General features: G+C 51.7%; 1 protein-coding gene across 1 annotated transcript; it reads left to right on the top strand.

Moving 5' to 3' along the window:
• Positions 1-31: 31 nt before the first annotated feature.
• Positions 32-27134, top strand: ZC3H4 (zinc finger CCCH-type containing 4). Its single transcript, XM_079985296.1, has 14 exons — positions 32-228; positions 11031-11247; positions 12194-12310; positions 12972-13188; positions 14171-14313; positions 14910-15006; positions 15201-15340; positions 16351-16464; positions 19015-19126; positions 19440-19549; positions 19761-20116; positions 20437-20711; positions 21762-22013; positions 22838-27134. The coding sequence occupies exons 1-14, from the start codon at positions 47-49 to the stop codon at positions 24376-24378; spliced, it is 3873 nt and encodes a 1290-aa protein (XP_079841422.1). The 5' UTR covers positions 32-46; the 3' UTR covers positions 24379-27134.
• The last annotated feature ends 828 nt before the right edge of the window (positions 27135-27962 follow it).

Genomic DNA, 27962 nt, shown 5'->3' with positions numbered 1-27962 from the left:
TGGCGCCGCCCCGGCCTCCCGCCCGCCCGAGCCCCGGCCGCCCCCCATGGCCGTGGAGAGCCCCAGCCTGCCCCCGCCCAGCAGCCCGCACGCCAGGCCCCCGTCCCCCTCGCCGGCCGCCGCCGCCGCCGCCTCCCTCCTCCACCACCACGGCAGCAGCCTGGGCCTCGGCGGCGCCAGCGCCCGGCCGCTCCAACAACACCACCACGGGCCCGGCCCGGACGAAAGGTCCAGTACCCGCCTCTCTCTCTCTCTCTCTCTCTTTCTCTCTCTCTCTTCTAGCGGGGAGGGGGCGGCGGGAGGGGCACGAGCGGGGGGGGGGGAGGGGGCAGCCAGGCGGGGGAGGGCAGCGCAGGTGGACCCCCCTCCCTCCCTCCCTCCCTCCCTCCTCGCCCCCCCCCCCCCACATCCCGGCAGGAGCAGCAGGCCCCCGAGCGGGGAGCGGGCCCGGCCTTGGGGTGCGCCCCCTCCCGGGCCAAGCCGGGCATTGGGACGCCCCGCCACGAGGGACGGGGGGGGGTGACAGGGTGACAGGCAGAAGGGGATCCTCCTCCATCCTTCCCTCCCCCACTCCCTCGAGGGCAGGTGGGCAGCGCAGGGTCGCCGTGGGTCTGCCTTGGCGCGCGCGCACGTGTGTATGCTCGCACACGGCGCGCGTGCCTCCCCCCCCTTCTCTTCCTCCCTCCCTGTGGAGTTCTCTCTTTCATGTGATGCAGGGGTTGGGTTGGTAAGTAATCTCTTTTATTGAATAATTCAATTTGTACCTTGTTCCTTTCTTTCCCGCCACAAACAAAAGGCCAGAAGTCAGTAAGCATTTCGTTTAAGGAAACCAGCAGAACGGTGTCCCTTTCTGTTGGGCTGGTTGGTGCCCCTTCCGTATGTGACGTTAACTTAGGAAAGTACTCACAAAAGCACACACCATCCTGGAAAGAAAAAGGAGATGTTTCGGATTACTGTATTTTTTAAAAAATAGCTCAAGCCCTGCTTTGCAGGGTGAGTAGTGGCTGCCCCCTCGCCCGCCTCCCCCCCCCCCAGCCAAGGGCTATGGAGCTCCAGCTGGGATGCCAGCCAGGCACTGTGTCTGCAGACTCCCTCTTCATCCGGCTATCTGGAAAGTGGACACACGCTGCACTTAGTGCAGGCTTGCAAAGTTGTTTCCAAAAAGTGTAACAAATCACAGTGTCCCCAAAGTCATCAAACACTTCCACCCTCTCCCTCATTTGGTAAGCAATAACCATGTACAGTGTAAGCACCTTATTAGCAACCCTTTTCTTCCTGTTTCCATCGTCCTTTTGTTAACTACATGTTCTGTGCAAAGTTCATGTTTGTACCTCACACAAGACAAGTGAATCCAAATGACAGGAACTCTGTATTGTGTACATTAGACTCCTTATCCCATAACCCAGCTCTTTCCAAATCCCGCCGCTCCTGTTCTTCATGTAAAACAAGGCCATACACTTGGTCCCATAGCGAGTGCAGTGTTTTGTCCTGTTTATTCTGATGAAACGGGAAACGGTCTACGAGGGCCACACACTCGCTTATGCAAAATAGCATTGGCTTGTGCTTTCCTGCACTACCAAAAAATACTTTTGTACGCATGTGCTAGAAAACATCTACAAAACAAGGAAACTACTAAGTTGTCCACTAAAGAACAGTATGAAATTTCTGCTTGGGGTGACAATAATTATAATAGTAGCAATTTATTACTTGTACCCTGACCATCTGAGTTGCCCCAGACACTGGGCAGCAAATGATAGTTTAAAAGCAAATTTCATAGTGAAGTGTTAAGTTTAGAGATTTTTTTAAAAATCACCTTAGCATGCAATGCTAAGCTCCCTGATTCTGATTGGCGGGTAGGCTGGTAGATAGGCTGCCTCTTCCCCAACCTTCATTGGAGGAGAGGAGGTAGAAGATCTGCCTGAAGGAGCGTCTCCATCTCCATCATCCAGCCCGGACACTGGGGTCCAGCTCCAAGTTCCCTTCAAGGTGTGAGGAAGCTACAGTGAGCCAGGCAGAGGGTCTTGTTGGTAGTGGCACCCTCCCTATGGAATGCCCTCCCATCACGTCAAACAGATAAACAATTATAGGGCATTCTGAAGGCAGCCCTGTTCAGGAAAGTTTTTAATGGTTCATCTTTTATTGTGTTTTTAATATTTTGTTGGGAGCTGCCCAGAGTGGCTGGGGCAACCCAGTCAGATGGGCGGAATAATAGTAGTAATAATAATAATTAATAGTAGTAGTTATTATTGGGCAGAAAGCTCCTACTGCCAGCAAAGGCCTGAAAAGGAGGGTGTTTGGGGAAAGGGGTGTTGGCAGCTTTGGGTGCAAAGCGCTGAGGACCCTGAACCATTAGGCCTCAACTACCAGACCCGGCACTGCAAAATGGTCTCTCCCACCCCTTTCTGCCCTGACCACCTCAAGCAGGCAGGGCCTGGGATATGTCCCTAGACCCACCCCTCTCTGGTCGGATTCATCTGCTGCTAGTGCTGCAGTCACACACCCCTTTTCTCTTCGTGCCCCGGCTCTTGCTGCGTGGTTTGACAGTATTCACTCAGCGGCATTGGTGGCAGAGATACTACTGCTCTTGGTCTGGTTGAAATTTCCTAGTCAAACTAACAGGAGAAAAGGGTTCCTTTCTCCATCACTGGTCCAGCTCTGGTGGTCAAAATACGTTAGGTGGTTTATCCACATGTTGGTAGCTCTGGCAGGGACCTTAAAGCACGAATTCGGACAGTAACTGTTACAAAAGCCCACCTTTCCGCCAATTAAAAGCTTGAGCCATTTTATTTCTACTCGTGACTGATCTAGCTTGCAAGCTCTGAGGTGGGCTGAACTTAGGCCTGCTGACCGTGTCCGGGCAGCCTGAATCCATGTTCAGGGAGTTTGCGGTGGCTGAATGAGGCAGCCAAGGCTTGGCCTGATGTGTTACCAAGAGTTGTGCTACCAGGTCAACAGACCTGCTTCAACTTTGAACATAGATTATTATCTCCCTGCTGTGACTTTATATTCCTCAATTCGTAAGAATTTACGTGGCACTTCTGAGTTAAGTGCATTATTTCAGCACTGCCAACAATAAGCCATTGTTGAGGCAGGTCTGGCAGTGCTTTGTAAGATCTGCTAGATTTTAAAATTCTTCCTATTGACAAAATTAGGCTGGGAGTCGGAGGGTGAAAGACAGAATAAGGATGTGCACACTTGGAAAGTACGAAGTCCTGGGCGCTGATCCTCTTGCCGTTTTGCTTGATGTTAAGTAGGAAGGGATTAAAATACAAACTCTGTATCAGCATTTTATGCTGGTTACAGTCAACACATTTTTAAGGGAAGTGTTCTTGTGCCGTTAGTAGTTGGATGGAAAGGGAGAACTTTGGCAGATAAGAGTTTCTTCTCCTGCCACTGAGGACACCTGCTGAATTTCTGCTTCTCTCCCATTGTTGGCCACGTAGGAGGCTGCCCCCTGTTGAAACTCATGGGCATTCTTGGGTGAATGACGTCAGCTTAGAATGCCGTGAGTCAACAGTGTGAACAGCAAGGAAAATGGGGGAGGAAACGTGGCTAATTTCCATTACAGAGCTAGATTGCATATTAACTTCTTTGTGAAATGATCTTCTAAATTAAATATTTGGCAGGTGCATACAGCGCTTAACGCAACCAAGAGTGACTCGCAGAGTAGTTAGTGGTGGTAGTTTTTTACGGTCTTCTGATTTTTTTTTTTTTGCCCAGGGAACCTTGAAAGCGGTTTTGGTAGTAGGAGCAAAAGGTGGCCAATTCCTTTGGAAGAAGGTGTCCTACATTCTTCCATGGCGGCCTCTCTTGACGAAGGGATCTTTTAATAGCCAGCTTTGCGGGTTCCATTCTCCTCTGAGATATGCCCTTGTGCTTCGTTTGGCTTCATAGCACCTGGTTCTGCTGCAGGCTCTTGTTTTGAAAGGTGCAGAAATGATACTGGGCTGAAAGCCGTGCTTTTGGGCAGGTTGAGGCCATTAAAATAATTCCAAAATGTTGAAGTCTCATCTCTCTCCACCCCCTAGCTGGAGGGTGGGTTTTTCAAAGAGGTCCAAGTTAGCTGCCTGTCTGAATTAAAGACGTAGTTTGTCTTGATCTCCTTTGAAAATACAGTTATTTCTAGCTTTAAGGAACAGGCGTTAGGAAATCCTCCACGAAGGTTTCCGGTGTCTTCACCCTGCAGTGTATGCTGCTAAACAAGAAAAGGAACTCCTACTCCTGCAGGGTTGAGGTTAAGAGTCATGCCGTATATGATGAGTGTGTACTTAGGGGGTAGGTCCCACTCCTGCCAAATCCCATAGGGCCAACTCCCACCCCAAGGCGTGTGCGTTGTCACACCCATGACAGGTCCCATTTCGTTTCGGGAGAGCTGAGCTCCAAGTGTTTGCCTTTTTCCAGATTTCTTAGTGAGCTCCTTCATAGCATTTTCCCGGCATTCCGAGTTCATACTTTGGATGAAGAAAGGACATTGTTTCAATCCCCAATTGCATCTCCAAGCAGGGCTGGGAGCAGCCACAGTCTGAAACCCCAGAGAGCTGTTGCTAGTCAGTGTGGGCAATACAGAGAGAGAGAGAGAGAGAGAGACCACTGGTTTCGCTTGGTAGAAGGGAGATGCTCAGAAGATTCATTAAGGTTGTGTATAATAATGCCAGAGAATGTTATTTTGCCTGCTGTAGAAAGTGCATTTATACTCTAGTGGGCAGGGACTCGCATTCCACCTGCTGACTAGAGTTCCCCGTGACTGGTTAGATTTCCTCAAAATGTCATTGGCCAAGAGGTTTTTTTGTTGTGGAGTTCCTCACTCCAGGAAACATCCTGGCTTTTCTGAATTCATAGTTCACAGCACCTCAGCTCCTCCCCAGTTTTGCTCTCACAGGAATCATTCACTGGGTAATTACGGTTTGGTGTTCTCTCCAACACCTTCTTCTGCTCCAGTGTGTGACATCTCAGGCCCAGCTGTGGAAGGCCTTTGCTGTGGACCTGCAGCCAGCACAGATTTTAGCTGATGTTGTAGAAGGCTTCCATAATTGCAGCTAAGTTCTACTCAACAAAAAGTCCTTCCAAATTAATGAACCCAAGTTACACCCATTATGGTTATGGCTGATGTTGGGTCCAACTGTGTTCCCTTGAAGTAGACTCATTAACAGACTTGTTACTTTGCTGGTTTCAGTGGGCCTACAGTGAGCATGAGTAAAGTTGAGCACAACCCTAGGTTTCAGCAGTCTGCTAGGTAAGCAGCCGTGCTAGAAATTCCCCAGGCGCTTTTTGCGACAGGCAGGGGTCCAACTGTGACCACGTGGAGATCTCTGGCTGCCTGGTGGGCGTCTGACAGCTCCGTCTGGCTGGCCCCTCCACCTTTCTTAAGCAGGTCAGGAGCCGAGCTTATTTGCTGCATTTATATCCCACCTTTTTCTCCAAAGAGGACCTGGATAATCCTTCAGCGGCCCTGTGAAGTAGGTGGAGGCTGTGGCTGCCCATAGGTCACCCAGTGAGCTTCATGACTGAGTGGGGATTTGAACCCTGATCTCCCAGGTCCTGTACCACATTGGCTTCCTGCAGTCCTCATGTTATGGGACAGCTATATAAATAAATATAGGGCAAGCAAAATGTCACTTAGAAAAGGATCTGAAATATTTTTCTAGAAGCTTGAATACGTATGTTTTTTCTGGATTGTTTTATTTGTTTTTAATGTGTTGTAAAGCTTTGCTATTTTTTCTTTAGATTATAAAGTGGTATAGAAATTAAATGAAATACAGTGGTGCCCACAAGACGAATGCCTCGCAAGACGAAAAACCCGCTAGACGAAAGGGTTTTCCGTTTTGGAGGTGCTTCACAAAACGAATTTCCTATGGGCTTGCTTCGCAAGACGAGAATGTCTTGCGAGTTTTTCCGACTTTTTTTTCCTTTCCCCCCGTTTTTCTAAGCCGCTAAGCCACTTATCCGATAAGCCGCTAAAAGCCGCTAATCCACTAATCCGTCAATGGGCTTGCTTCGCAAGACAAACCACTAGACAAAGAGAATCGCGTAACGGATTCTTTTCGTCTTGCGAGGCACCACTGTAATAACAACAAACTCAATTGGAGGGGCGTGCCTAGACATACCACTGTGGCAACCATAACCTAGGTTCAAGGTAACATTTGGCAATTGGCTGATATAGCTGAGTGTCTTAACACTGGTATGCAGGTCAGGGGAACGATATCAACCCTATTTCATTTTCACATTGTGTTTGTTCAACCCAAAGTTTAGAGACCAAGGTGGTTTTTCCACGGCTTTCCCATTTCCCACCATCAGGGGGCAGCAGAGACACTGGCCTTGATTTTTGACCAGAAAAAGTCTTACTATATCTATTAAGTTTCAGACGCAAAGTAAGAAGGCAGAAACTATTCTCATAGAGAGAACTGATATATTTCGGTTGCAGTAATTAAATAAGAGCTTGATATTTCTGTAAACGGTCCAGTAAAGCAAAACCACATACCACTTGCCTGCAGTGTTTCTGTTCCTTAATCAACTTAGAATATTCTCCTAAAATTACCTTTCTGCCTCATTGCCTTGACAGCGTGGCTTCTCTCTTTACGTCTGTGCGCTGGATCCCTGTCATGTTTCATTCAAAGTTCCATTTCAGGCTCAGTGGCTTCCCTTTTGTTTCCGTCCGGTCTTTTCTTGACGCTCATCGCCTGCTGCCCTCCTTCAGCACCTGTTCCCACTCCCACTTTTCCGCTCAGTGCCCCGTGGGTCTGTTGAAGCCAGGTCCTTCTCTTGACCACTCAGAGGTGACCTTTGTCTTGCACAGCCTTCTCCTGCCATGGCTTCTTTCCTCAGCCTGGTATTCTTCCTCTGCCTTTCTCTGGCAGATGTGATCTTTTCAAGCACAGTGCCTTTGCCGTGCCCTGGGTTTTGTACTGTTGGCACCAAACACCTGCAGAAGCACAAGCCCCCTCCCCACATGAACTTTCCAGGAGAAGCTTCTGTGCTGTTCTGATCCAGGCCTTGGAAGGGTCTTGTCTCCTGCAGTAGGCTCCAGTCACATGATCTGTGAGGTCACACAGGGCGACTGTGATGTAATACTTTGCATGAAGCTCAGCATTCTGCTGCAGAGGTAGCAAAGGGACTGGCTCCTGAGGAAAGTCCCCAAGAGCTGTGGTGGGCCTGTCACAAGGCTAGCATTTCCCCCAGTGTCAACTTGATTCTCTGAAAGCCCTATAGCCACATGGCAACCACGCTGCTTTGCCCTATAGCCACAGTGAACACGTATGGCAAGCTCTACTATGAAGTTGACAGAGCCCTGTAGCTTTTAGTATTAATTACTTTACTCAGAGTTGCTAATTAATAGCTTTTCACACAGCATTAAGCCACCAAGTTTTAGATCATTTTGACTGCCAGAATAAGGCTACAATCCTAACCACACTTACTAGGGAGTAAGCCCCATTAAACGCAGTAGGACTTACTTCTGGGTAAATATGCATGGGATTGCACATGTATCTTGCATGCTGAAGCCCTCAAGGCATTCTCTATTACCAGACTAAGCATGGTCAAGGCGAAAGCGGTGTATTTATGCCCAGGTGGAAGAGGTTTAGGTGAAGGGATCAGTGCTGCCTTTGGAAAGTGGATGGCAGAGATGAAGTCCAGCTGCCCTAAAAAGGCTGCGGCTTCCCTTCTGTGCCCCCCCAAACTTTAGGCTGTCCAAACCCCCTCTCTCCCAAGCATTCATTTGTAGGGATTTGAGGTGTTGGGTGCCATTTTTCTTCTAAGTTATTTTGAGAGTTGGAACAGTTATAACTAGTAAATTGCAGTGCCATATTTGGCTCTCTTTAGGTCTTGGAAGCCCCTACTGCACATGCTTCCAGTTGTGGAAGAGCTGCAAATAATTCTGAAGGTTGCTGCCAGCTTTAAACTGTTCCCTGTCTGAGATGCAAACACTCAGCCTGGAGGTGGTGGCACTGCCCTGGCTGGCCACACACCACCGTCAGCACCGCATCACTGTGGCCTGCTTACAGAGAGAGGACAGCCGAGGGGCTGAATTGTGTGCAGGGCCGTGTCAGCTGGCTGGCAGGCTCTGGGGAGAAAGTCAATAGTTTCTGTAGCAGCGGCAGCGGCAGCCCGGCTTCCACCATGTGTGCTGCAGAGGCAATTTGACTAGCATCAGACTTTTAGTGTCAGGTGGAGGAAGAGAGGGCTTCATTGAGGTGAGGCATGAATATACCTGAGGAGCAGGCAACCCTCACCCAAGCCTATTTTTTTCTTCCCTCTCTTCCCCCACCGCCCCCTGAGATCAGGAGAACAGTCCTGTTTGCTGTACTCAGGTAGCACCAGTAGCTCCGTGCAAGTAATGCTGGCTCACGCCACAAAGGATGTGAGCTTGTCTCCCCCGGCAGCTCTTCCTTTCGTGAAACACATCGCTTCCTTGAGTGCCTGCTGTTTCTTAGCCCTGGAAGTCAGATAAACCACATCCTTTACCTATTGCCTTCAGTTTACAAGCACAGAACATGGACTAGCATAAGATAGGCAAATTGAGGTGGTTCTTTATTTGAAATACATTTTGAGTCAAAATGTAGTGAGTATTCCAGTTTTAAGTGCGTGTGAAGTTTGTGAGTCCAACCTTCCAGCAGAAAAGTGGGCATGGTTGCGATTTCCACATCTGACGGTCTACACTGATATGGGCTTCTTTTCTTAAATGAAGATTACGTCCATTAAAAATGCCATATGGGAAGCCAGCCCCATTGCCAGCTTTGTATCTTGGTCTCTAATTTGCTGTATGTCTTTGGGCCTCACTGTTGTGCTTGGCTCACGGATACTGATGGAAGCAGCCAAACTGTTCGTGGCCTGGAGAGTGCCAGCCTAGAAGTTTTGCTTTCGGAGTGACTGGCTGGCCTGGTGCCTGCAGGGCTTCTGCCATAGTGGTGGAGTGGTGGTCTTCAGAGCATCCGCTGACCTTTCCCCACTGCTGGTGCCTCTGCACAAACCGCAGTAGGCAGCCAAGACAAAATAAAAGCCTGTGTGTCATTCCAAGTAGGAGACGAGCTCCTTTCAATGGCTGTTGAAGGGCCCACGCAGATCTTCAGGAGATGTTGGTTTCGCTTTAGAAATAAGATTCCCACTCAGGAATTTGGTCGCATGTAAGGAAAGCTTATAAGCTGCTGTGGCAGAGGGATGGTGAGCACGACGTATCAGCTGAATCCTCGGTTCTCAGCTCACACTGGGTCTCGCCGCCAGGCCGCCTTGGGTCAGCCCATTATCATCACCCTCTTAGCTGTATTATGGAGGTGATAAAAATGGCAAACCTTTTTTAGTAAACACTTAATTTATGAAATGAAAGCATGTCATGCATGAACTCTTTTCAGCAGTTTTGGGGACTTGCTTTAGAAATACGTGCGTTATTTATCCTTTCAGCCTTGCAGAAGAGTGCAGGGTTCCTCAGCAATTGGTTCTCTGGCTTTGAATTGGGGATGGAAGTTGTAGTGACTTTTGTCTTTGGACAGGAAGAAGTAGCACTTCAGCTCTGGGATTTCTCAGCTCTTCTTGTGTTGCCACTTTGCTGTATTCTTGGGCTGGGGAGGAGTAAATGGGTTACCTTGCAGTGGCAGTGTAAAAAGGCAACACTTCATTTTTGTGTAGATACCAAGCAGTTGGAATAGCAATGTCTCTTGCTTTTATTTAACTCTGAGGTTTCCAGTCACAAATGTGTTTGCGTAGTCAGATACGTAGCCAGCCACTTGATGGTTGCTTTTGCTGGTGTGTGCATGCATGGGTGTGTTTCTGTCCTCTCCCGGAATATACCGTATTTTTCGCCCTATAGGACGCACTTTTTCCCCTCCAAAAATGAAGGGGAAATGTGTGTGCGTCCTATGGGGCGAATGCAGGCTTTCGCTGAAGCCTGGAGAGCGAGAGGGGTTGGTGAGTACCAACCCCTCTCGCTCTCCAGGCTTCAGGAAGCTCTCCACAAGCCTTGCAAGCCCGGCGGGAGGTCCCGCGGGCTCGCAAGGCTTGCGGGCAGCAACCTGCAGCCCAAAAGCTCAGGGAATAGTGGGGAGGTGGAGCGCCGCCACCCCGCTATTCCCCGACCTGATCTGGAGGCTGGCGGGGGGGAGAAGCAAGCTTGCTCCCCCCCCCCCCCGCCAGCCCCACAAGCTCAGGGGATAGCGGGGAGGCGGAGCGCCGCCACCCCGCTATTCCCCAACCTGATCTGGAGGCTGGCGGGGGGGAGAAGCAAGCTTGCTCCCCCCCCCCGCCAGCCCCACAAGCTCAGGGGATAGCGGGGAGGCGGAGCGCCGCCACCCCGCTATTCCCCAACCTGATCTGGAGGCTGGCGGGGGGGAGAAGCAAGCTTGCTTCTCTCCCCCCCCCCCCCGCCAGCCCCACAAGCTCGCGGGATAGCGGGGATGCGGAGCGCCACCACCCCGCTATTCCCAGACCTGGTCTGGAGGCTGGCGGGGGGGGGAGAAGCAAGCTTGCTTCTCCCCCCCCCCCGCCAGCCCCACAAGCTCGCGGAATAGCGGGGATGCGGAGCGCCACCACCCCGCTATTCCTGGACCTGGTCTGGAGGCTGGCGGGGGGGAGAAGCAAGCTTGCTTCTCCCCATCGCCAGCCCTCAAGCTCGGGGGACAGCAGGGCAAGCCGCTGACCCACGGAGGCTAGAGAGGCTGTCCCTGAAGGCAGAAGAGGGAGACGGAGCGCTCTGTCTCCCTCTTCTAGCTTGGGGATGGCTGTGCAAACCTGGGGGGGAAATAAAATTTTTTTCCTTCATTTCCCCCCCCCCCAAAAAAAACTAGGTGCGTCCTATGGGCTGGTGCGTCCTATAGGGCGAGAAATACGGTAATCTTAGGGCTGGAGCTGTATTCATTTTTGCACATACTCTGCAGAATAAGGACCTGTTCTGGACTGGTTTGGTTCTTTTCCAATGCACTGATCAGGCCTGTGACCTTTGACAGGCAAGCGACATGCTATTTAGCACAGTTTCCTGCTTTGAAACTCCCCTCTGTCACCTGCCTTGCTCCTTCCATCCAAATGATTCTGGTTGTGTGTCTTTACAGGGAGGATGGGGAGCTGGAAGAAGGGGAGCTGGAAGATGATGGGGGCGAGGAGCCGCATGATGCTTCAGAGTCCCGAGAGAAGAGTCGGAAGGACAAAAACGAGAAGCATCATAGTGACTCAGATGAAGAGAAGACTCACCGGAGGAAAAGGAAGCGTCGGAAAGAGCGCGAGAAAGAGAAGCGGAGGTCCAAAAAGAAAAGGAAATCGAAGCACAAGGTGGGTGAGGCCAGGCAAGCTTCAAGAATATCAGTTTCAGACCCCTCCTCAACCTTTCCTTTGATGTTTGCCCTGGTCTGGGGTCAGAGAGCTGGGGACGTAAAGGGGATGCCAAGCACAGACTGTCACCTGCATTTCTTAACAAGGATCTTGGTGGGCCCAGAGCCTGCTGTGCCAATGGCATGCTGGTCTTCAAAAGCATGAGGGGGCCACACAACTGCATGAATGAGATGAGAAGTGATGAACTAGAATCAAAGGTGGCAGAAATGTTTGGAGGCTAGAAGAGATCACTCTTGATTAAAAGCAACTGCTTCTAAGGTGAACAGATGATACGAGGAACCAAAAACAGTTAGACTTGCATGTAGAAATACCAAAGTATCTGAAAAATCATGTAACCTAGAGTGCATGTGCTGGAAGCCCAATTTCAAGTTGCATTTGATGCCTTTGGAAACTGCCTGCTTGCTCCAGGCAAGCAGTATCTTCCATCTATCTATCTATCTATCTATCTATCATCTATCTATCATCTATCTATTTTCAACTGCTACCCATTAGCCAGAGCTTTCAAATCTCTAAAAACCAAGGAGGGTCATTGGCCTATCAGGTTTATAATCTAAAAAGACACAACACAAAAGATAAAGGGGTTGGGAGGGAGGAGGAAATAAGCAATCTAATGGCCAGCTGGCATGAAAAAGTTAATGGAGAGGAGGCACAAGAAGTTGCTTGTCTCTCTGTTGTGCCGATGGGGTGTCCCTGCTGCCCTTGTCTTCTGTTGGCTGTTACAGCCTGATGTAGTGACTGCTGCTTCATAAATAGTTGGAATTCCCACCTGTGTAGAGAAGTCTGTGCTGAAAACATTAAAGCTCCTTTTAAGCAGTAGCCAGAGCTGGGTGAGTAAAAAAAGCACGATCTGGGGAGCAGCCGCTAACAGCCTTGCCCTCCTTTGCAGCGCCATGCCTCCTCCAGTGACGATTTCTCAGACTACAGTGAGGACTCCGACTTCAGCCCCGGCGAGAAGGGGCATCGGAAGTACAGGGAGTACAGCCCTCTCTACTCCTCCTCCTCCGTAAGTGCATTTGGAAGTTCACCGGGAATCGGGCTGGGGTCTCAGTCCCACCCTGCGGTTGGGCAAAGGCTCCCACGCAACAGGGGCCAGCGGGATTTGTGGCAGAACTGGCAGGTGGCAGTGGAGGCCTCTGTGCCAGAGGGGAAAGCAGGCAGCCGGGTGTCTGCTCCCGGAAAGGGTGGTTTGGAGGAAAGCCTCCCCCAACGTGGTGCCCTCCGTACTTTTTGGACTACAGTTCAGCCTCAGCCAGCAGGGCCAGTGATCAGGGATGGCCCTCTGGAGAGGCTGGTTTAGAAGATGCATAAGGAGCCCATTTGTACCTCAAGACCCTATACACCTGAGGACCAGGTTATGAGAGAGACCGCCTTATTCCTGCGGCCTACGGGAGAGTTTCTCCTGCAAGTCCCCAGGATCTCAGCAGCCCTCCTCCACAGGAACTCAGGCCAGGGTTTTTGGTGTGGCTGCCCCTGTGGTGTGGAGCAGCATTTCTTTCAAGAGACAGGTGGCTTTCCCAGTTGACTCAATGTGGTTTTGCCAGCAGTGCCTATGGCACCCTGTTTCCAGTACATTTGCTGTTTTCATTGTACGTCTCCTTGAGATGATGGGTGATGGTGATCAGCTTGTTATGCCTGGTAATAACTCTGTGTGCGTTCACTTCCAGTCTCATCAGCAGTATTCATCATCTCACAGCGCCCCCAAAAAGGGATATTCCAAAATGGAAAGCAAGAACTACCCCATGTACGAGGAATATGAGAACGAGGGCTATTGTGACTATGAGGGAGAGGATGACGAGGACATGGGCAAAGAAGACTATGATGACTTCGCAAAGGAGCTGAACCAATACCGGAGGGCCAAGGAGGGGTCGCACAGGGGGAGAGGTACACACCCGCCTGTGCTTAGCCCTCATTCCAGATGCTGGGAAAGTGTTTGCTCCCCAGTACAAAAGTGACGCCCATCGTGAAAGTTAGTCAGCATTCAAAGGGATTCAACTTGCCCTTTTTAAAAGGCGCTTCAGGCTCAGTGCAGATTTTTGTTCTGGGTTCAAACTCAGAAAACAGGGTTGCGTTCCTGCCTGCTTTTTGTCACCAGGGAGGAGTTGAACTGTCTCTGCCTGTTGGGCTCCCTTGAGGCCAGCTGCATGTTTTGAGTCAGATTGACTTTGGTACCGAAGGTGCGCTAGCTCCTTGGTTATGCAGCATCCTCCTCTGGGACTGAGGTCCCTTGCCACAACATGGCTGTTTTCCTTTCCTTTGAGATCTTAGTCATAGAAAGGCAAGACAATATATTCCCCACCCCCCACCCCTGGTGTGTTGTGTCCTCTGGTCCACAGAATCATGGCGGTAGGGCTGTGCGCCATTGCATGGGAATTTTGCTGTTCCTGATAGGTAAAGGTAAAGGTACCCCTGCCCGTACGGGCCAGTCTTGACAGACTCTGGGGTTGTGCGCCCATCTCACTTAAGAGGCATGGGGCCAGCGCTGTCCGGAGACACTTCCAGGTCACGTGGCCAGCGTGACATCGCTGCTCTGGCGAGCCAGAGCCGCACACGGAAACGCCGTTTACCTTCCCGCTGGTAAGCGGTCCCTATTTATCTACTTGCACCCGGAGGTGCTTTCGAACTGCTAGGTTGGCAGGCGCTGGGACCGAGCAGCGGGGGCGCACCCCGCCGCAGGGATTCGAACCGCCGTCCTTTCGATCGGCAAGCCCTAGGCGCTGAGGCTTTAACCCACAGCGCCACCTGCGTCCCACCTGCTGTTCCTGATAGACAGATGCAAAACGCTCTGCTGTTCCTGCTTACAGGGAGCCTTGGCAGGAAGCTGGAAGCAGCGTCTCTTTATGTTTTGTTTGTCTTGTGTCCACAGGGGGTCGTGGTCGAGGCCGAGGCTACCGTGGTCGTGGAAGAGGCGGGATGCGTGGCCGAGGCATGGGCAGAGGCAACCGTGGCAGGGGAAGAGGAGAGCATCCGGAGGAGGAGGAGGAGGAAATGTATGAAGAGGAAATGGAGGTGAGCTGGCACGGTTGGCACTTGCAGCCAGCCCAGCTTCTGCATCTTGTGTGGCATCTAATCAAAACATACACAACTGTATACAATGGAAGTATAATACATACTGAATGTCCCAACGCAATTGGTATCATGATAATATCCACTTGAGGCCTATGTGTACAGTGGCAGAGGACTTGAAAAAAAACATATATGTAATCTTGCAAATTGCTTTTCAATATAACCGAGAGTTCAATAGTTTGACTATGTAGTGAATCTTCTAGATAAGATGAAGGACTCCGGCCGAGGAGATGCCTGGGCATTGTCTTCATTTCGCATGTCATCTTCTAGTCGGTTCAGACACATTGCTAAATAATACATGTCATGCTGTTATTACAATGTACATTGCGACTGTACGTTGCATGAACATTATTTTGTCCAATTGCATAATATAAATTCCATCGGGACATTCAGTTCGTGTTATACTTTCATTATATACACAGCTGTGTTTGTTTTGGTTAGATTCTATTCTCTGTATTCCTTCATTGTTGGATACTCCTTGTGTGGCATTTCATGAGCTAAACCCCACTTTGCTGATTTCTTCTCTTTCTGAATGCCAGTACTGCGAAGGAGAAGAGCCTGCAGGGGGAGATGAGTATGACGACTATTCCAAAGAGCTGAACCAGTATCGCAGGAGCAAGGAAGGAAGGGGAAGAGGTAGGTGGGCTGGGGGTCTTGCGGTTGGCCAAGACTCCAGTCACTCCTCTGGCCGGCAGGCTGGAGCCCTCACAGGCCTCACTTTCCCTTTTGTTTGCGCTGGCACTGTGTGATCCAGTTGCCTGTGTGGACTTGAAGTGATGGTGTGTCATCTGTTGCCATTTAAGAAAATGTTGTTGCTTCACTTGTTCCAGGCTTAGGTCGTGGCCGAGGCCGTGGCTCCCGAGGGCGAGGAGGCAAGGGGATGGGCCGAGGAAGAGGCCGGGGGAGAGGAGGCATGGGCAAAGGAGGGGGGATGAATGAAGAGGACGACTACTACGATGACGACATGGGGGTGAGCAACTTCCCCGACCCACGTTCCTTAAGCCTTCCCCTACAGTTTGTGTGCCTGGATCAGGCCTCTTCTGCTTCCATGGGGCCAAAGCAGTTGCAATCAAAATTATTCATCCGTCATTGCAAATCAAGTTTATAGTGAAACCTCGGTTTTTGAACGTAATCCGTTCTGTAAGACCGTTCCATTGAAAAAATAGAGAAATGCGCCTTGGAAGCCATTTGACTTCTGAGGAGTGTTCGAAAACGGAAGCAATTACTTCCAAGTTTTCTACGTTCTGGTTCCAAATTGTTCAGCTTCCGAGACGTTCGAAAACCGAGGTTCCACTGTATTATCAAAATTTGCAGACTTTCAGCTGTTTGCAATGAGCAAATCAAACAAAAGCAATTGAAATAGTTCAGTGCAGCAGATGCTCCATGGTTCCCCAAATTCAGCTGAAATTGCAACTTATACTGGCTTCTCCAGTCTCACTATTATTCAGCCCCCTGTATAGAACCCCTCACAGCAACACAAATACAGCAGGTGTTGTCTCAAGCGCACCTGGTACAACTGATCAAGGGCTCCACTAGTTGCACTAGGTGTGCTTGAACACATGGAATACCTGAGCTGACTAGGGGGTTGCAGAGTGTCAAATTTGGCTGCATGGTAGGAATATGGCTAAGTTAGGAGAATGGTCCAAGAAGGTAAGAGAAGAGAACATCACCCTTCACAAACAAGGAGCAGGATACAAAAAGATAGCAAAGGCACTGCATGTTCCTAGAGACACTGTTGGCAGCATAGTTTGCAAGTTCAGAGTTAAAGGAACAGTGGATGGGGCAGAAAAGGAAGCTATTTGCAGCAGCAGCCAGACTTCTGAGAAGGCAGGCTGGGAAAACCCCAACAAAATTGTTGCAGCAAGACTGGGTGGCAGCAGGCAATATTTACAGAGTGTTTTGTTCTAAAATTATGTAAGCTACTTTCGGAGGCTTTGCATGAATAACATTGGTAAATAAAGTGTCTTGCGATTGCCATAGGATGGAGGCGGAGGCGGGAATTATCGGCGGAACGACCACGATAAATCTCACCAGCAATCAGATAAGAAAGGAAAAGTCATCTGCAAATATTTTGTGGAGGGAAGATGCACCTGGGTAAGTGTTCAGGACCAGCTTTCCTTCCTGGCTGCCTGATGATGTGGTGACCATGCACAGGGTCTGCAGGCATATGTGCCATCGGAGTCTGTTGCAGCAAAAACAGCAAGGCGTCTGTCTGGTGGCACCTTAAAGGCTCATGGACTTGTTATGGCATAAGCTTTCTTGTACTAGAGTCCACTTCCATCAGAGGCTTGTACAGTACAGTGGTACCTTGGTTCTAAAACTTAATCTGTTCCGGAAGTCCGGTCAAAACCAAGGCGTGCTTTCCCATAGAAAGTAATGCTAAATGGATTAATCTGTTCCAGACTTCTAAAAACAACCCCTAAAACAATTTAACATGAGTTTCACTATCTAACGAGACCATTGATCCATAAAATCAAAGTAATAAACAATGTACTGAACAGGGTTCTACACAGTCACAAAACAAAACAAAACAAAACAAAAAGAACCACAAAAACGCATTATAAATAGCAAAAACAGACCGACCTCAGTGTAGCACTCAAAACGGAAGTGTGGCACTCAAATCAGAAGCGTAACACTCAAAACAGAGCATGTTCAGCTTCCGAAAAAAGTTCGCAAACCAGAACACTTTCTTCCAGGTTTGCAGTGTTTGGGTTCCAAGTTGTTTGAGTACCAAGGCGTTTGAGAACCAAGGTGCCACTGTACTTACGAGGCTGGTGGGTTTGGACTCTGTGTGGCTAACAATTTCCGGAGGCTTCCATAGTAGGCTGGAGAGCATGTATCCAGTGTAGGAAGAGCCACTGCTTGGGAAGATAAGGGGGGACAAGCCCTGAGGGCTGCTGGCTCCGCTGTGCACCTTGCTTGTGGCCTGCATTGCAGTGCTGGAAGAAAGCTTGCCTGCTTTTGCATCTGCTGGAGAGCCGTCCCATTGCTTATAGGGGCCAAGTCAGGAGTAGTGAGCAGTCAGCAGTTTCTGTGCCTCCGTAGGGGTCAGTGAGCAAGCTGGCTAGATGTTCTCTTGGCCCTCATGCCTTAGCTCCCTTCCCCTGATGGTGGTGCCCATAACGGCCACATTTGGAGGATCGTGGAGACACGGAAGCTTCCATCTCATTTAGGGATCTCCAGTCCATGTGGCCTCATTTTTGCTCTGATCCTGTCAGGAAAGGGGGACATGAGTATTTGACTAGAAGGAGCAGCAGATGGTTGTTATTATTATTATTATTATTATTATTATTATTATTATTATTATTTATTTTATTTATACCCTGCCCTCCCCAGCCAAGACTGGGCTCAGGGTGGCTAACACCAGGTATAAAAAAATTGATTAAAATACAACTTAAAAACAAGATTAAAATACAACATTAAAATGTAGCCTCATTTCAGTAGAAACTCAAATCAAAAACTTTTTGGGGATGGAAATGTCAAGTCTTCACCAAGGCCAACTATCCAGACTGGTCCTACGTGGGCCAGAAAAAAGCCCACGGGGAAGTCCCCAAATAGGAGTTCCATCACAGAAGGAAAAAGGAAAGAGGGGGAAGGGGATCAAGTTGATTCCAAGCCAAAGGCCAGGCAGAACAGCTCTGTCTTCCAGGCCCTGCGGAAAGAGATCAGATCCCGCAGGTGAGGTGGAATGTCTGCTGTGCCCCCCTTGGCCTTTGCCAGTGCTTCATTTGGGGGTCATGGCCGATGGAGGGCCCTTTCTATGTAATGCATACTTGGCCTGTGTGGAGGACGCAGTGGCTACCTCTTGAAGAAGGGATCATTGTTTCACCACTATTCTGTTTTGTGTGTTTATTAATGTGCTGCCCTTCACAAGATCTCAGTGTGGCTCTGCATGTAGAAATGCAATAAAACAGCAGAAAAACAAGCAACCAGAGAGTTAAATTATGCGCCATTCCCCATCGCCAGAGTCAGACCTGGGTGTGGCCCCATTGCACGTGACTGAAGGTCTACAAGGCATATGGCTGGTTGCATAGGGAGGGCAGCAGTGGGCATCTGTTGCTCTCTAGAATTTGCTGGACTCTGGTTCCCATCAGCCCCGTCCCACACAGCCGGTGGCCAGGGATGGTGGGAGTTTTAGTCCAACAGTACCTGGAGGGCCATGGGTCCCTGAACTCGGCTGTAGGGGAAGAGATCACCTTGGGCTCTCCACTGACTTGGAGCGTATTAGATTTCACCTCTTTTGCAGGCATAATGTTACACCGCTAGATGCCAGCTAAGTCCCGCTTCTGTCTTGCTGTACCACCAGCTCTGCCCATTTTGGCCTCCTGTGCCAGCAGTTTGCTGCTGATGTCACAACAGCACCTGCCCTTCCAGGGTCCGTCACAAAGACCTCGAGTGCTGAGCCTGTCCTTGTAACTTGGGAAGGTGTTCATGGTTGTACGTTACTCCTGTTGCTGTTCTTTCCAAATGAGAAGTTCTTCTTTTTCCCTCATTGTCTGATTGTGTGAAGAGGTGGCTCATCTCACCTCTGGAGTTGTTTGAGGTGGGGAGTGTTTCCAGGGATGAACTGCTAAACATCCTTTGTGCTCAGGTGTCACACTGTGCAAAAGTCAGCTCTTTGCACCTTCTGCTTTTTCCTGGCAGGGCGAACACTGCAACTTCAGCCATGACATTGAGCTGCCAAAGAAGCGGGAACTGTGCAAGTTTTACATCACTGGCTACTGCGCCAGAGCTGAAAACTGTCCCTACATGCACGATATCCTTTCTGGTTGCTTCCACGCCGGGGTTTCTTAGATTTGCCTCTGAGTCCTGCATTTTTAGAGGAAAGCTAATATCAAAGGGTAGGTGGGGAGGTTTAATCTGACTCTCCATACTGTGGACAATGGCTAAGCTTCAGTCAAAGTTTTTGAGCTGGGCCAGGGTTGCTCTAGGGAGATCAGCCCCGCTTCCTGGGTGTGAGAGCCCTGAGCCTGGGGGTGGGCCTGCTGCAAGCCGAAGCCTGGCCTGGGGTGTGTTAGTTCTCCGTGCCTTTGCCCTTGGCATGATTTACTTTCTTTAATGCCTCGCACGGGACTTCCCTTGCAAGTTGTTCCACACGACTGGGAACTGCATCAATGGAGACGACTGCATGTTCTCCCATGAACCTCTCACAGACGAGACACGGGAGCTTCTGGATAAGGTGAGTGGGCTGGGGCGGCTGCTGAGATTTGCTTCCGGTCATGGAAGCCCTTTGCTGAGGGCAGTGCCTTCTCCTTAGCAGTTGTGGGGGGCAGGGATGGTTCGGGAGCCATGCAGTCAGCGTGTGGGGATAACGGGAGACTCCTCCTGCCTTACCACCCAAGGCGGCCCCTGCCTTCTTCGCCCACGGCCTTGTTTCGCTTGCCCCTTAGATGTTGGCGGACGATGCTGAGGCCGGAGCAGAAGACGAGAAGGAAGTGGAGGAGCTGAAGAAGCAAGGCATCAACCCCCTGCCCAAGCCGCCCCCCGGGGTGGGACTGCTGCCCACCCCCCCTCGGCCGCCAGGGCCGCCAGCTCCAACGTCGCCCAACGGCCGGCCCATGCCTGGGGGGCCACCTGCTCCGCCGCCCCCACCGCCTCCCCTCCCGCCCCCTGGGCCCCCGCAGATGCCGCCTCCGATGCACGAGCCCCTCTCGCCACAGCAGCAGGACATGTTCAAGAAGATTCCCTCCCTCTTTGAGATTGTGGTGAGGCCCACCGGCCAGCTGGCGGAGAAGCTGGGTGTGAGGTACGTGCCACCTTCCCTCCGGCGCGTACGGGGACCTGGTGAGGGGCAAGGAAGGGGGGCACGCCAGGGGCTTCCCCCTCCCCCTTGGTGGCAGCCAAAGTGCTTCAGGTCCAGGCCTGGGGGGGGGGGGGGACTCCTCTTTCCAGGCTACGCTCCTCCTCCTCCATGTCCTGCTGCGACTGGCGGGGAGCCACATGCAGCAGGTTTGGCTTGACGTGCCTCACCCCGTGCTGAAGTGAGCCGCCTCTGAAAAGGCTCCTTTTCCTCTTCCTCCTCCTCTTCGGCCATTTTGCTGACCCTCGCTGCGTTCATTCCTCTAGGCACCCAGGCATGTCTCCGCCTATGTTCCCTGGGCATCCCGACATGCCCCCGGACATGCCTCCCGACATGCTTCCTGACATGTGCCCTGACATGTGTCCCGACATGCCCATGGGCCCCGGCATGAACCCTGGTCCTCCCATGGGCCCCGGGCCCCCAATGATGCCCTTTGGGCCCGAGGAGATGCCCCCTGGCCCACCGGCACCCGACTTCTATGACGGCTTCTACCCGCATCCAGAAGGCTTGGAGATGGACCCCAACCTGATGGGGGGCCCAGGTACTTGATCCTTCCTTTTAACTCATTTATATCCTGTCCTCCTTCCCTCCCTCCCTCTCTTCCAAAGGAGCCCAGTGGCAAAACAATACCACTGCAGGCATTTAAAAGAAGGCATGTGAAAATAAGTGTTTACTCATTTAAAAATAGCAGTTAAAAATAGGTGCATGTCAGCTCAGCGGTGTGGCTAAAGAGAAGCTGTGGGCAGCAGGCCTATTATTATTATTATTATTATTATTATTATTATTATTATTATTATTATTATTAAATACCCCACCTTTCCCCCCTATGGAACTCAAGGCAGCTTAGGTTTGAAAACGAGACCCACTAGAGCGGGTGGCACTGTGGTCTAAACCACTGAGCCTCTTGGGCTTCCTGGTAGGAAGGTCAGCGGTTTGAATCTCTGCAACGGGGTGAGCTCCTGTTGCTGTCCCAGCTCCTGCCAACCTAGCTGTTTGAAAGTATGCCAGCGCAAGTAGATAAATAGGTACTGCTGTGGTGGGAAGGTAAAAGGCGTTTCCGTGTGCTCTGGCACTCGTCACGGTCCTCTGTGCACCAGAAGCGGTTTAGTCTTGTGGGCCACATGACCCGGAAAGCTGTCTGTGGACAAACACCGGCTCCCTCGGCCTGAAAGCGAGATGAGCGCCGCAACCCCATAGTCGCCTTTGACTGGACTTAACTGTCCAGGGGTCCTTTATCTTTTTTTACCTTACCCCCCCTTTTCCCCTTATGGGACTCAAAGCAGCTTCCGTATGAAAATAAGACCATTGGACTACAACTCCCATCATCCCTAACCACTGGTCATGCTGGCTAGGCATGATGGGAGTTGTAGTCCAACAACATCTGGGAACCCACAGGTAGCGAAACACTGCGCTAGAGCATTGAGTCCAATGGGCCCTTTGGCCCCTGCAACCTGGAGAGGCCCAGTGCCCCCAGGGCCACAGTCTGCTGGGAGGCGGCTGCTCTTGGAGGCTCCTCCGTCCGTAGCAGGGCTGTGCTTGCTCTCCCCGCCCTTGTTTCTCACGGCTTCCTTGCCTGCGCTTTCCCTGACAGAGGGCTACGGGAACTACGATGAGATGGACGAGCTGCCCGGGGAAAACATCTTCCCCGACCCTTCCTTGGAGCCAGACCCCTTCTGCGATGGAGGGATGCCCAGACTGCAGAAGCCTCCCACCAACGTCCCCGACTTCCTGCCGTCCACGCAGCGGGCTCTGTACCTACGCATCCAGCACAAGCAGCAGGAGGAGGAAGAGAGGGCTCGGCGGCACGCGGAAGGCTACAAGCCGGATCGGGAGCATGAGGAAGGCAAGTGGCTCCGGCAGCCCCTGACTCCACGCTTGCTTGGAGTGGCAATTCTAGTTCTTGGAGGGGGCCAAGCTGCTCTGGTCGTTCAGACTGGCTATCTTGGTGTCCTCCTAGATCAGAAGTTGGGAAGTGGACCCCCCATAACCCCCTCCCTCCATGGACCACTTCCACAGTTGGGCAAGGCTGCCTACCTGTCAGTCACCTCTTGTCATAGGACGTCAGGTGACTCAGCTTCAAACCTGCAGCTTGCAAAGGAAAAACCAGGCACTCACCTAAGTCATTGTCCATCCCCCCGCCTTCTGAGTCTTCTTTCTTTGCCTGTGGCAGAATTTGAGACTTTTTGAATTTGATGCTTTTTTCTGCAGGTTTATCTGCCCTGTCCCACCCTGTCACATGACCTCAGGTGATGAGCAGGGGGCCATGGGTGGGGCCAGAGGGTGCCCATCCCTCTCTTAGAGCCCCTCCTCCTGGGGTTCTTGAGCTGCAGCTGGTGAGAAGGAAGTGGTCTCTTCGTTTAGGCTGAGGACACAATCATCTGCCATTCATGACGGAGTCTGGCATAGTCCAGAGCCCTAACTGACCTCTAAAGCTTGGGTGGTGCATGTCTCAGAGACAGACAGAGAGGCAGACCTTTTGCTTGGGGTGGCAGTTTGCATTTAATGTTGCCTTAAGCGCTTCGGCCAGGCGAGGTTTGCGTTTTGCAGTTTCAAGTATCTTGTCAGTTGTCCCTGATTTGGGGGTTACTATAGCCAGGAGTGATACTCCGGCTTTGCCTCGTGACTCATTCTGTTGCCTCTTCTCTCTGCTCCCCTCCCCCCCCCCAGGTGATACTGGCAATTGGTACTCCAGCGACGAAGACGATGGCAGCAGCAGCGTAAGCTCCATCCTGAAGACTCTGCGGCAGCAAAGTTCCAGCCGGCCCCATGAAGACGCTCCCAGTGGTGCTGGCCCCGCCTTGGGCAGGAGCGACCCTCGCCTCCAGAAAAGCCAGCCCCCGGGAAGCGGCCGGCCAGCCGACCCTCGCCTCCTGCGCGACCCCAGGCTTTCCCGAGGCGTGGAGCCTTCCGCTCCGCCCGGCGCAGGGGACGCAGGGCCCACAGATCCCAGGCTGGCGCGGCACATTCCCCCCTCTGCCCCTAAAGCAGACTCTCTGCATTCCAGCCCCTCGGTTGGGCAGAAGGGCGTTCCGGTTCCAGACGAGGAGGATGGGGGGGAGAGGGCCCTGAGGGACAAGCCGGTCACGATTCCCCTGGATGCTCTGCCCAATCACACCCTGAGGGACCCTCGGGGTCAGCTGCAGCAGTTCAGCCACATCAAGAAAGACATTGTCCTGGTCATGCCCGGTTTTGCCCGCATGGTCCTGTGGAGCCCCGAGGACCTCATCCCACTGCCTGTCCCCAAGCAGGAGTTTGTTCCCGTCCCGGCGGCTCTTCAGGCTCTGCCTGGTCTTGATCCGCGCCTGAACCGGCCTCAGAACTCCACCGGCCTCTCTGACCCCAGGCAGCGGGCAGCAGCCCCAGCAGAAGCCTCGGCCGGCTCTGGCTCCAGCCTCCCGGACTTTGAGCTGCTCTCGAGGATATTGAAGACCGTCAACGCAGCAGGCAGCCCAACCCCGAGCGACAAGCCAAGCGACCCCCGGATGCGCAAAGCCCCTGCTGACCCCAGGCTGCAGAAGGCTTCTGAGCCCCCAGCGCCCTCGGCGCCCTCAAAGCCAACGGAGGCCGCCAGCGCATCGGCAGCTGGCCCTGCTGCCTCCTCGGAGGCAACCCCCAGCATCGCTCCCTACGACCCCCGGCTGCTGACGGCGGGAGGGCTGAGCAGAGGCACCGGCCAGAGCAGCGTCCTGAGCGGGATCAGCCTCTATGACCCAAGGACTCCGGGCTCAGGCGGCAAGGCTGCGGAGCCAGCTGGGGAGGGCAGCCCGGCGGCCAAGGGCTCCGACGGCGGCAGCGGCAGCAGCAGCAGCAGCAAAGGCAGCGCCAGAGGGAAGGAGCCCTTGTTTGTTCGCCGGTCGGCCCTGGACCAGCTGGAAGCGGAGAAGCCCAGCGCAGAACCGTCGACCGACAGGTACAACAGCTACAACCGGCCACGGCCCAAGGCCGCCACCGCCGCCGCCGCCACCACCACGGCCACCACTGCCGCCACCACCACCACGCCTGCTGCCACAGAGACTGCCGCGCAGCCCGGCATCCACAACCTTCCGGTGCCCCCCGTCTATGGCATGGTGAAGCAGGCGGCCAAGTCCGGGGCAGGCAGCCCCTTTGCTGGAAACAGCCCTGCGCAGGAGGGGGACCCGCAGGACGCCGGCTCCTTAAAGGATGTTTTTAAGGGCTTTGACCCCACAGCCTCCCCCTTCTGCCAGTAGTATTAAAGACTTGCCCCTGCAGCCTTGTGTCCGAGAGAAGCAGCAGTGTTCGAAACTTGTTCTCTTCTTTTCCTTTTATTCCATTAACCCCCCCCCCTCCACCCCAGCCATATAACTTGTACATACATCCTTTGGGTTTTGCTCAGTGCTGTAGCGTGTAATATCCAAGCTGCATTGTAAACAAGTAATCAGAGTATCTTAAGTAGTACTAGCCAGTATTGTCTGATGCCCTGGGCCTTTGTTTGAGGCTCACCTGAAATCATTCATTGTCTTCAAATCTTCTTTGGAAACCTGGGCCAGCAATCCCTCCAGCCCTTAGCCTTCCTTTGCACAGTGGGCTACGTCCGAACCCCTCCTGCTCCTCCTCCTCCTCCTCCTCCTCAGGTCTTCTCTGCGGGGTGGAGGAGAGGCTGGGGAGAGAAAGGTGGTTCCTTCCTGGTGCGTGAAGGGATGATGCTGTCAGCCATGCTGATCTGTAGAATATATGTATCTTCATTTCTTAGCTGTAACAAAATAAGTGTATCATAGCCTTTTTTTAAGAAGAAGAAAAAAAAATCTAGTGCGGTGAAAATTACCATGGAGAAATAACCATGTTGGATTATTTTTGTAATTGTGTTGGATTTTAAGTACTTGTTTGCCATTTCCTGGAGGTTGCTGGATCCAGATCCAGCTGAACTAGAACAGGGCGCTACGTCTGGGGTGTTGGGGCGGCCTCTCAAAAGAAGTGATGCTTTCTACCAAAACAGAATTTGTAGTATTGAAATTAAATTATTAATATCCCTTTGATTCCACTTGTCTGTCTTCTGCACATGTCTTAATGAGCAGGCACTGCCAGGGCTCCCAAATGGCCTGTAGATTATGTAGCTCCTACGAGAACAGGCAGTTTTGCAGGCCGTCTTAGGGAGGTGGAACGGGGCAACTGTAGAGCAGGCCAGGGCCCAGAGGCTCTGCTGGAGAGCAGGTTCACTTAAAATCCAGCCTGAATAACTCGAGATTCCACGTGGCTTTAGAAGTGGAAGCGTTCCTGAAGGTGGACAGTCCTTTTGGAAGCATCAGAAGAGCAGGTGTCTGGCGTTGGTGCTTCAGAAGCAGCTGGTGAGGACCAGGAGCAAGAACCAGAGATTGCAACGTCTGTTCTTGAGAGCTCATCGCAGTCAACTTGCCTGCTGGCTGTTTTAAAGCCCAGCCAGAATCTCTTCTCAAAGGGAAGAGGAGTTTGGGGCCTGCACTTGCTTCATAGCCCCCCTGCCCTGCATAGTACTGCTGCCTTTCCCCTGCCAGCGTCGTGAGGTTGGCATCTCATCGTCTTTGTGTTAAAGCACACAAAGCTGTTTGGCCTGATCCTGTAGAAATAAGCGCCTGCCGCCTCTTGGCGACCTCCTTCAGGTGGGGCTGCTGCTCTTTGTTGTCTTCCTTCTCACTTGTCCATCTGCACTTGAAGGCAGGAGAGAGACTGGATGCTGGCCTGGAAAAAGTATTTCTCAACAGCAAGGGTCTTTCGCAGCTATCTGCAGTGTTCTGAAAAAAAGCATGGCAGAGACAAGGTGCTTGTGCCCTTTCTGCACAAGGAACCTACCCAGAAAACGAGGAGGAAGAGGCAGCCGAGACTTCCCCTCTGCTTTGACTGAGTCCTAGCGACCCAGCGTGGTCAAAGGAAGCATCCTGCAACCATGCTCAGCACACAGCATCCCCAAAGATTTGGAACAGGTTGGTCTCTCCCCCTGCGTGGAGGTCATAGTCTTGAGTGGTGAAGGTGGTAAACACCGTGAGCGGAGTGTGTCTTAGCTGAAACTGACTAGCTGTAAGAAGGTCTTCTCTCCCTACCGTGTAGTATATATGTATGAGACGTGGTGGGGTGTCTTTCATTCGGAGAAAAAAGTATTTAGGGTTGGGAAAACAGCTTTAAGGCATTTGCATTGCTGGGAACGTTGTGGGTGCTGAACTTGGCAGTGTTTACTTTAAAAAGGGCCATCAGGACACCTTGAAAGGTTGGTCGTTCCCCAGACCTGTGCCGCTGCAAATCCTCCTCTTCCAGGCACATTCATTTAATGGAGATGTGGTTTGGCTCTTACCCGGGAGCATAAAAGCCACAGTGTATTGGAGGAACTGGTTTAAGAATAGGAGGGACGTGTTCCATCTCACTCCAAACTTAAACCAGTTTTCCTTGGTGAAAGCCGAGATGGTTAAGCCAATTGTCCGTTCTACAAACTTAGCAACCGTTTCACCGTTCTGACTCTATGCACAAGCATTGAGGTCTAGCTGCTGCAGGTCCTGTGGGAGGGACAGTGAACTAGAACAAAATTCTCAGCAGCCTCCCCAAACTATCATTTCCAGGGCTCCTTGGTGCAGCTATAGCTCTCAAACTGGTGTAAAGTTTTTGAGTGTAACTTTAACCGGGGAGGTTCTTTGTGAAGTATTCTGCCTTGCGTGCTTATTTAGATAGAGATGCTCAGTGACATTTGTATAAAAAAACCTGATCTTTTGTAAAAACTGTAAAATCACTTCAATAGACACAAATGGCAAAAAAATTAATTGATGAAATTGGTCATCTACCAGAGCTTTATAAACATGCTATAAAATGTAAATACTATTTGAAATGGGGTTTGTATATATTGTACCGGTATTTTTACAGTGAATCTTTGGTTGCATGGCTCTCTACTTTCTTTTGTATCACACATTTGTCTTCCAACAATGTCATCCAGACTCAAGTCTCCTATCATTGTACTGCTGACATTAAATGATGCAGTGATTTTAAAGGCTGCTGTTGTTTGGCTCTGGTGTGGAATCCCTTTGTAACAGAAATGACCGACCGCCCCCCCCCCCGAGGTGCAGTTTTTCAGCTAGGGGATGCTTGGAAGAGACAGTATGCAGGGGAGGGGTCCCAGGATAGTGTGGTATAAGGTAACAGAGGAGGAGGAGGAGGATGGCATTTGCGAAGGGAAGGTGGCAAGGCTGTCTGGCAAGCTTGGCATCTGCCGTTCTTGGATTTTCCAAACTACTCCTGAATGACCAGCCCGCCGGTCCTCTGCTCTGAGATTACAGTGACAACCACTTTGCACACATCCTGAACCAGCTGTGTTTTGGGCTGAGGGGCTGCGCTGTGCAATGTCATTGCGCGGGGGGACTGCTACTTGGAGAAAGGGAGCGAATGGGACCTCTTCCAGCCAGACCAGGAGAGGCTGCAGAATGTGGAGCAGGAAGGAGGGCTTTTGTCTAGGCCAAAACTCTCCCCCCCCCCCGGCAAACTTGGTTGCTGCTGTGGGGGCCAGGGTAGAGCCCAGGAGGGTGGGTCTGCAGCCTCCGTCAAGGGCATAGCATCACAGACGTTGGCGTACCTTTGTCTGAGGATCAGAACAGCACCTGCTGGCCTGCCTGGTCCAGGATCCTTTGGGTGTCCTCCTTGGGCTTGCCATCTCCAGCAACTTGTATTCAGACACATGCTGCCTTTGATACTGGCGGGGGTGCATAGACGCGGTGACCAGAAGAAGAAGTCATGGTTAGCCTTATTCTCTGTTAATTTGTCTAATCTTTTCAAGCATCCCCGTCTGAGGCACTCTGGACACCTTGCGGTCCCTGGGTTGCCA

The sequence above is a fragment of the Podarcis cretensis genome, assembly GCF_951804945.1.
Source record: "Podarcis cretensis genome assembly, chromosome: 8".
NCBI lineage: Eukaryota > Metazoa > Chordata > Lepidosauria > Squamata > Lacertidae > Podarcis > Podarcis cretensis.
This window is presented reverse-complemented; position numbering and strand designations above follow the sequence as displayed.